The sequence below is a fragment of the Octopus sinensis genome, linkage group LG16, assembly GCF_006345805.1.
Source record: "Octopus sinensis linkage group LG16, ASM634580v1, whole genome shotgun sequence".
Lineage (NCBI taxonomy): Eukaryota > Metazoa > Mollusca > Cephalopoda > Octopoda > Octopodidae > Octopus > Octopus sinensis.
The window spans coordinates 77,501-87,938 of record NC_043012.1 but is presented as its reverse complement, the minus strand read 5'-3'; the positions used below and the strand labels follow the sequence as shown (position 1 = coordinate 87,938).

Sequence of the window (10,438 nt, the reverse complement as noted above, 5' to 3'; positions counted from 1 at the left end):
TGAGTTGAAATTACACCGAGATTGACTTTATCTTTCATCCTTCCGTGGTCGATAAAATGATTACCTGTTGAACACTGGGGTCGATGTAATCGACTTATCCCCACCCCCGAACATGCTGGCCTCGAGCCGAAATTTGAAATCAGTATCTTTAGTGAAGTAATATATAAACAAGTTGTCAGAAACGCATAGCACACCGGACAAAATGCTTAGAGTCATTTCGCTTTCCTTTACGTTCTGAGTTCAACTTCTGCCTAGGCTATCTATGCTCTCAACCTCTCAGGATCCATAAAATAAGTACCAGTTTATTTATTGTTTGTTCCTTCTCGAGCCATGCCTGGCACATAAGGGCCGGTTTCCCAGTTTTATTGGAGTATAGGTTCCTCACCTGGACGGGACGCCGGTCCGTCGCAGGTGAGCTCCAAGATGCAGGAGGAAAGAGTGAGAGAAAGTTATGACGAAAATGTCAGCAGAAGTTCGCCATTACCTTCTGCCGGAGTCGCGTGGAGCGTGGATGTTTCGCTCATAAACACACACATCGCCCGGTCTGAGATTCGAACCCGCGATCCCTCGACCTCGAATCCACTGCTCTAACCACTAGGTTCTCACTACCAGTTGAGTACTGGGTTCGATTTAATCGACTTAACATTCCCTCAAAATTGCTGGTCTTGTGCCAAAATTTGAAACTAATATTCAAACAGGTAGAAACTGTGAAGATAGAGAAAAAAAAATACAATATAAGTGAATAAGTAATATAACTTGATTAATAGTGCCAAATATGGAAAACAATTCCTGGTATGTTTGGATATTATTATACTCTCATCAGTAAATCATTTTTTTTTTTCATTCTTTTGCCGAAATAGAGTCGAGACCATCAAATCCATATTTAGGGAATTCGGCACTTGCTTCTGAGTTTACCAAATATCGGTCAATACCATTCCAAAAATACTGTTCCTCTTAAAGAATGTTTAGCTAGCAGGTTAACAATCTAAAGAATTTGTCTTTGCTAATTTTTCAGAGAATCGTATTGACATTATCACTGGAAACAGTGAAAAAGAGGTGGTGAATTTATGAGTCCTAGTTTATTAGTAAAGCTAATATATTTTAATGATTCTAGCAGCTGAACTTGACAGAATTTACCTGATAAACTCAATGGATGGATACTAAGGAATTATTTATTTATAAAATTTATATCTATTTACGTTTGGTTGATGGCAAAATACTAAATCGGGATGAAATGCTAAGATAACATTAAACAACAGCAAGAACAAACATACACTATCATCGCTACCATTTCTACAGCAACTCGTCTACCATTACTAATACTAGTGATAATAAAGATTTCAAATTTTGGCATAAGGCTAGGAATTTAGTGGGAGAGGATAAATCGATTACATTGAACCCACTACTCAACTGGTACTTATTTTATTGACCCCGAAAGGATGGATGGCAAAGTCCATCTCGCCAGAATTTGAACTCAGAACTTAAGTAGAACGAACTGCCGCTAAACATTTTGCCTGGAGGCGTAACAATTCTGCCGGTTTCCCGCCTTATCACTTGTTTTAGTCATTTGACTGCGGCCATGCTGGAGCACCACGATTTTAGTCGAGCAAATCGACCCCAGGATTTATTCTTTGTAAGCCTAGTACTTATTCTGTCGGTCTCTTTTGCCGAACCGCTAAGTTACGGGTAGGTAAACACACCAGCATCGGCTGTGAATCGATTTGGGGGGGTGGACAAACACAGACACACAAACACACACACACACACACACACACACACACACACACATATATATAAATATATATTTATATATATATATACGATGGGCTTCTTTCAGTTTCCGTCTACTAAATCCACTCACAAGGCTTTAGTCGGTCAGAGATTATAGTAGAAGACACTTGCCCAAGTTGGCACGCAGTGGGAATGAACCCGGAACCATGTGGTTGGTAAGCAAGCTACTTACCACACAGCCACTCCTGCGCACTACTACTCGTAATAATGATGATTTCAAATCTTGGTACTAGGCCAGCAAGTTCGGGAAAAAAAGCTTAAGTCAATTACATCGACGCAGTACTCAACTGGTACTTACTTTATCGACCTGTAAATGATGAAAGATAAAGACAACACATGCGGGATTTGAGCTAACAACGGAATGAGTCGGAAGAAACGCTGCTATGCAGACCAAATACCTATTTCTTTATTACCCACAAGGGGCTAAACACAGAGGGGACACACAAGGACAGACAAACGGATTAAGTCGATTATATCGACCCCAGTGCGTAACTGGTACTTATTTAATCGACTCCGAAAGGATGAAAGGCAAAGTCGACCTCAGCAGAATTTTAACTCAGAACGTAACGGGAGACGAAATACATGTTTCTTTATTACCCACAAGGGGCTAAACATAGAGGGGACAAACAAGGACAGACATAGGTATTAAGTCAATTACATCGACCCTAGTGTGTAACTGGTACTTAATTTATCGACCCCGAAAGGATGAAAGGTAAAGTCGACCTCGGTGGAATTTGGACTCACAATATAACGACAGACGAAATACCGCGAAGGATTTCGCTCGGCGTGCTAACAATTCTGCTTGCTCGCCGCCTTAATAATATCCTAAAACGATGACAGTTACTTGTATATTCCTTCTAGCTGAAGTACAGGCTTAGAGTCTGTGGCATGACATCTTGGGCGAGTGTCAGTTTTTGTTGCATCACGTCGTTGCGAATAATACGAAGTACCGATGCAAAAGTTCGCCGGGTGTTTCGAAGGTCTATCGCCTTGTAATACTGTATCATACCTTCTCTATCTGAGAACTCCGTTAAGGGTACACTACACATATCTGTGAGATATTCTGTCTTTTCAATGAGTCTGGAAATAAGCAGATCATGGTTGAAAATTCCGACAGAGAATTGTTGTTATTATACATACTCATTGTCCATCTTTACGTTCTGAGTTCAAATTCTGTCGAGGCCGACCTTACTTTTCATCTTTTCGGGGTTGAAGAAATAAGTCCCCGTTGAGCACTGGAGACGATGTAATCATTTTCAGTCAATTTTCTTTCCCAAAGATCAGGGCCTTGATATAGGTATAAATTTGTTAGAGCACCAACCGAGAAATTTTGTCCTATATATTTCGACTTTATGTGTTCTGACATTTTGATAAGGACCTTAAAACGTCGTCCAGTTTAACACAACTACCTGGTTGTTGCGACCATTCAATAGAACAAGCATTCGAATAAAATCTCTAGTTTGAAAGTAACATCCTATCTTACATCCTCAGACTCAGAGAGCCTGAAACGATAATAGGTTATGGGTTCGACACCTCTCTCAAGAATCTTTAAGAGGCGCAGACATGGTTGTGTGGCAAAAAGGTTGCTTCCCAACCGCATGGTTCCGAGTTTCATAAGGCACATTGTGAACTCCCACTGGAGCCCTGAGCCGAGTCGATCAAAGACTTGTGAATAAGTTTCATACCCGAAAATGATAGAAGCATGTTCTTTATATATATAAAGTATAGGTGGTATACGAGTGGGTATATATTTATAGAAAAGAAGTTTGAAAACGCTACTATATAAGATAAATTTTAATTTTCTGAGAGATTTTATTGTAAGCCAACGATTCTAGTCAACGCACAAGACAGCCATTATGTTACCACACATAAAACGCTACCACGTGGACTCTGATACTAGTCAAAAATAATTATGAACTTTTCTTTTATTACACTTAACTTTTAAAAATATATTTTTTTGATAAGGTTCGTTTATTTCAAGAAGAACCGAAACATGTAAAATATCTCAGAAAATTTAAATTTATCTTATATAGTGGCGTTCTCAAACTTCTTTTATATATATATGTATATATATATAATTATTATTTGAGGGACTAAAATCCAAACTTACAAGGAAAAAGAATTCAATTTAGAAATACTAAATCAAATTCCACACAATATAATATATATAAAATATTTAAAAAAAACCACCTTTTATCAATTCAAAATGACTAATTAAATTACACCATCTAGAAAATTACATATAATATAATTTTAATTTTTCTATTATATGTAATTTTCTAGATGGTGTAATTTAATTATTCCTTTTGAATTGATAAAAGGTTTTTTTTTCTAATATGTTATATATATAGAAGTATATATGGTGGGGGCCCGCTCTCTGTGTGTTTATTCTCCACCACGCTTGACAACCGGAGTTGGTTTGTTTACATCTCCGTAACTTAGTGGTTCGGCAAAATCTGACCAATAGAATAAGTACTGGGGTCAAGATGGTACCCCAGAATAGCCACAGTCTAACGACTGAAATAAGTAAATGATAAGACATACTACATACAGTATTAGTTAAATTATTCTTTCAGTTACGTGATTTCGAATGTGGAAAATCCTATAAGCCCCGCCCCTACAAATGTTAGGGCTACTCCACAAGGGGCTTTCATACTGCTAGACATCGTTAGCCATACCTTCATCAGACGACAGTTACTTAAAATATTCTTCAAATCAAAGGTCTCGGTTTCTATTTTGCAGCACGTCATCTTGAGTGAGTGTCATTTTCTAAATCACAGAAATATTGGATAATACAGTTCAGAGGCCTCTACCTCTGCTAAGACAGAAGAGGTAGTCATGACTGGATCACCTTCGGTAACATGTATTCTAAATAAACATCAACAATCTCAATTTCACTACTACTACTACTACTACTACTACTACTACTACTACTACTACTAGTAGTAGTAGTAGTAGTAGTAGTAGTAGTAGTAGTAGTAGTAGTAGTAGTAAACCTCATTTGCAAAAATAGAACTTTTTGTAGATCACACAAGAACTCACATGATCTACAGTAATACTCAACCGGTGCTTAGACCATTGAACCCAGAAGGTTATAAAGACAACACTGAGCTCAGCAGCATTTGAACCCACCCATCCGAAATTCTATTATTGTGGTCAGATTTCGTATGGTAGGTCAGTTTGTGACTAGTTTATGTACATATGCCTCTCCTTGTGTAACTTTATCTGTGTTCACTGAAATGGTAAGTATATAACCTCCTTTAGCCGAAGAAACTGTTTCTTGGGTAATTCAGCAGTGTTCACGTAAATCGTAGGCTTAAAACGTGGCTTGTTTAACACTATAGTCTCGTCTTTGGGCAATTTTATCGGTATTTACTAGAATGGTAATCTTTGAAATTTTCTCGGTTTCATGAAACAACCTGGTTCTTGGGTCACTGTTATGGTGCTTGGGTACCTTTATAGATATTCACTTAATTATCAGACGGAAAGGACTGACCCATTTTAACTCTAAAACCTGGACGATGGGTAACTATATAGGTGTTCACTGGAATGTTAGAATTAAAACATCATCCTTTCTAACACCAAAGCCTGGGCGGTGGCAAACTTTATCAGAAATCACTGGAATGGTACAATTAAAACGTTTCCTTGTTTACCATCAAAACCTAGTCGATGGTAGCTTCATCGTTGTTCACTTGAATTTTAGAATAAAAACGTCACCCTGTTTCACACCACAGTCTGGTCTATGGCTAACTTTATCGGCGTCTTAGACTTAAAACATCGCCCTAGTTAATACCACAGTCTGGTCGACTACGGGTAAATTTAACGTCGCCATGTTTACCACCACAAGCTGGTCGATGGGTACTTCACATGGAGTTCATTTTGTCAACATTTAAGACAGTTTTCTCATTTGACAATAATCTCAACCCTCATTTTCTAAGGGAGTGAGAAGCCCTTGCAAACATAAAGGATCATTTATGGTGCTCTGGCCTCCCTAATTTAGTCGTTCTGAACCGGGGTCCACATGAGCCCTTGGGATTCATAAGAGCCTTGGGATCTATATACAATTTTGCTGTTAAATTTTATGTGCAATTTATTGGTTAGATTTCTATAATACACAAAATATTTTGACGATGTTTCATAGTATTCCTAATGATATTTCATTATTAACATACAATAGTATTTTTTTCATACATCGAATGCTTATGAGGGTCCACGAGTAAAGTAGGAAACAAAGGGGTCCATAGAAAAAAAGATGTTTGAGAACCACTGCCCTAAATAACAGGCAAAACTAAATGTAGTTTAATATAAAGGAATCCGAGCAAAAACAAACAAAAACAGACAGATAAAGCAACAAAAAAATAAATAAGTAAATAAATAAACAAAACCGTATAAATAAATCAACAGTACAACTACCACCACTACAACAACAACAACCGCAGCAGCAGCAGCAGCAACAGCAGCAGCAACAGCAGCAGCAAAACAAACTAAAATAATCCATCAAATTTCCATCGTTTGACAATAATGTGTCCTCTTATCAACTGACCGATTTTTTTTTTATACTTTTGGTTCATCTGTCTGTATGTCTGTGTGTAACTGTGTGTGTGTGTTTGAGCATGTGTGTGATCATGTGTGTGTGTGTATGGGATCGTGTGTGATCGTGTGTGTGTGTATGAGTATGTGTGTGTGTGTGATATTTTTATCTAGTACACTGCACTCACATTATAACAATACCACGGCCGCCGCCACCCTTACTACATTCATCATCATCATCATCATCATCATCATCATCATCATCATCATCATCATCACCATCCTGATCATCATTGACATCTTCCTCGTCGTTGTAGTCATCATCACCATCGTCATCATCATCATCATCATCATCAAGATCATCAACAACAACACAAGAAATTTAAACCTTGCTACAACCAACAACAAAACAACAAGACTACTACCACCATCAACAACAACATCAACAACAACACTATCACTACCACCGCCACTGCTACAAATTACCACTGCCACCACCACTGAAATTATACTATGATCATCCCCCACCTTCCCCATCACCACTACCGGCGCCCCCACCATCAACAACAACAACAACATCACCTCCACCGCCACTACACCCACTGCTACCACCACTAACACAGTCACCACCATCACTAACATCAACACTAACTGTACTGTACCACCACAACGAAAACCCGTTACCACCGCCGCCGCCGCCGCCGCCATCAGTAGCATAATTATCTCCACCGCTACCACCATGCACAACGCTAGCCTCTTCCTCGGCCTCCTCGGAGAGCCAGTATATTCAAAGAGAGAAGAGAGAGAGAGAGAGAGAGAGAGAGAGAGAGAGAGAGAGAGAGAGAGACGACGAAGAAGAAGAAGAAGAGAGGGTGAGAGAGAAGAGAGAGAGAGAGAGAGAGAGAGAAAGAAGTGAGGGAGACAGTCAGACTGAGACAGAGAGAGACAGACAGACAAAGATAAAGAAAAAATAGGAAGAAAAAGAGAGAGAAAAAGGGGAGGGGCATAAATTCTTTAACGGGATTTCAAATATGTCCTTTTATATCCTCCACAATAAAACGCTGTTTTGTTGATGTTGTTGTTTTTGTTGTTGTTGCGGTGGGGATGGGGTGGGGTGGGGTCGGGGTGAAGGTGGTGTTGTGGTTTCTGTAATAGTTTCTCATGGTAGTATCGCCGTTGTTGTTGTTGTTGTTGTTGTTGTTGTTGTTGTTGCTGTTGTTGTTGCTGTTGTTGTTGTTGTTACGGGAACTCTTTCACTCCTTTCACTCTTTCACTTTGTTTCAGTCATCTGACGGCGGCCATGCTGGAGCACCACCTTACATAGTCGAGCAAATCGACCCCCAGGACTAAGTTACGGGAACGTAAACACACCACCAAAGGTTGTCAAGCGATGTTGAGGGGACAAACACAGACACACAAACACATATACACACACATACATACACACACACACGCACACAACACATACACACACACATAAATATATATATATATATCAGCAAAACAATTAAGATTCAAATGAATATGGTACTTAACTTAGAACATTTGCAGCTTTAAATAAAATGTTCTCAGTATGAAACAATTGTACTAAACTACTGATCCATTCTTGTTACTTTTTCTTGGTTATATATATATATATATATATATATTATATATATATATATATATATATATATATATACGACGGGCTTCTTTCAGTTTCTGTCTACCAAATTCACTCACAAGGCTTTGGTCGGACTGAGGCTATAATGGAAGACACTTACCTAAGGTGCCATGCAGTGGGACTGAACCCGGAACCATGTGGTTCGTAAGCAAGCTACTATATTTCATAAAATTGTTCATATAGACAGTATAAAGATTGTGTAGCTTTGCGGGCTAGACAAGCACATTAATGAATGAAAATGAAATATAATGAATAAATGAGAGACGAAACCCAGCACCCGCCGATTGGATTTTTCTCGAAGAATATATTTTCTTTTTTTGAAAATCAATATGAGGTTTCAAACTTCTTACAAGAAGGAGGCACTAAAACCTCTTACTTAACATGTTTTTTTAAACACATAATTGAGGTTATAAACCACTACAAATAATACAATAAGATGAGGTTTCAAATCCTCTAACCCTGGTTTTTCACCCCCTAGTCATCAATATATTCATCATTATCTTTAATGCTGCTTGAGTTCCTGTATCTCGTTATTTCCCATGCCTCACTCCTGTAGGACATGTAAGTCATTCCAGTGTAAGAGCCACCCGGCCATATGCGACACTCCTTCTCAAATCGTTCTAGCCTTTCCCACAAGGTAAATTTTATGACCTCCACAGCTATCTGGGGAGGCCATTCGGGATCCCGTGTGAAGGGCATACATGATGTCTCTTTATGTTCTTCTACTATTTTTTCCACCTCCCCGCCCTTGTAGATAAGGATAATTACTTCATATTATTTAAGGGTGGGGGTCGTTTCTTCCACCGTGGGTGGCACAACTTCGGGACATGCAGACGGCACATCATCTCCCCCCTGCGATGACCCGATCTTTCTTTTTTCTTTTTCTTTTTTTTTTCAGACTTCTGGAGAGCGGGGCTGTTCCGCTTTGTCCGGAGTCTCTCCCCCACCCCCCGAAGCCTTAGGGTCCTTCGGCAGGCAACTATTGTTACCCGCCTTTTTAATCCTTTTAACCACATCCACCTCTCCCTTTGACCGGGCAGGGGAGGTGGCATCCAGTGACTGTTCCAGGACCTCACCATGGTTCTGGGGGCAGTTTCTTTTAATGTGGCCTGACTGCAGGCACGAGTGACACTTGGTGGGACGTCCCTCAAGTATCACCGGATACATGCAGCCAGCCATTTAAAAAAAACTCAGATCTGTTGCGGCCGATGGGGTCCACAGGGTCAAAAATTGCTTTTGACCCTTCCCAATCTGAATATATATATATATATTCAGAATGAGATAAAAAAAAAAACCAAGGCTGTGAAGAATTTAGAACATTTATAAATAGAAGGTGTTACAGCTGTTTTCGGTGTAAGAAAATCGTTAATCAATGGTCTATCCATAACACTTACTCAGCATTACCTGACACCTTAGGGTCTTATTGACACCATTACCTATCATAAACGCCATATATACATACATACACACACACACACACACACACACACACATATATATATAATATATATATATATATATATATAAATACATGTACATACATACATACATATACAATCACACACATACTCACACAAAAAACATATATGTATAATTGAGGTAAAAACCTTAAAGTGTGATTTCAAAAATTCCTCTTCGGCTATCGCCCGCGAAGTGCTAATATAGGGTGGAATTTCTTCAGTAAAAATCCTCAAATATCCGTGGAGTATAAAACAGAGATACAAAGGACAAAATCTAACAAAAATAAATTCTGAGAAATATACAAATAAAGAAACTGCATATTCATTCACTCCTGAATCGCAGAGTCGTCTGAAATTTTAGGAACTATAAAAGGAGCATTTAAGGGTAAAAAAATGTCAATATGAATATGTAGATATACATGCGCGAAAGCCCACGTACACACACACATATAAACATGCAAAAGTATATATATATTTGCAGATTATCAAAGTAACCAACGGTTTCATGTGGCAGAGACTTCTACAATTGGTCAAGACAACCACTTGGAAATCAGGTACCCATCCTCATTGTTTGATACTAGTAAGTGTGTTTATATATATATATGTAAAAGTATATGTATATATGTATACACTTAAAAACTAACATATACGCGCTCGTACGACGTAGTCACAATTACAGCTCCCATACTTAAAATCGTTCATCGCTTATTGATTAACAGACACGCTTTTCACAGTTATAAACCTCATATTCTTGCCTTCTATCTCTCTCTCCCTCCCCCAGCTCCCTCTATCTCCCTCTCTCTTTCTGCATTCTGTCTCTGCGATTGATTTATTGATTTATATTCTACTTTTTCGATGAACTCCTTCAATGTTTATTTTTCTAACTTACTGTTTTGTTTCCTCTTCTCCTTTTGTTTATTTTGACAAAGAACCAAAACTCCGAAACGCGTGTATATATCTCTTTCTGTTTTTTTTTGTCTTTACAACCGAATAC

At 38.6% G+C, this 10,438-nt stretch overlaps 1 protein-coding gene across 2 annotated transcripts in view; it reads left to right on the top strand.

The window, feature by feature from the left end:
* Positions 1–4,536: 4,536 nt before the first annotated feature.
* Positions 4,537–10,438, top strand: part of LOC118766599 — a 40,656-nt gene continuing 34,754 nt past the window's right edge. The window contains exons 1-2 of one of the 2 annotated variants that reach the window (XM_036510178.1): positions 4,537–4,647; positions 9,926–9,998. In XM_036510178.1, the coding sequence (XP_036366071.1) occupies positions 4,630–4,647; positions 9,926–9,998 (91 nt within the window). In that variant the 5' untranslated portion in view covers positions 4,537–4,629. Of the gene's footprint in view, positions 4,648–9,925; positions 9,999–10,438 lie in introns of those variants that run through there. The other variant, XR_005002540.1, reaches the window with a different exon arrangement.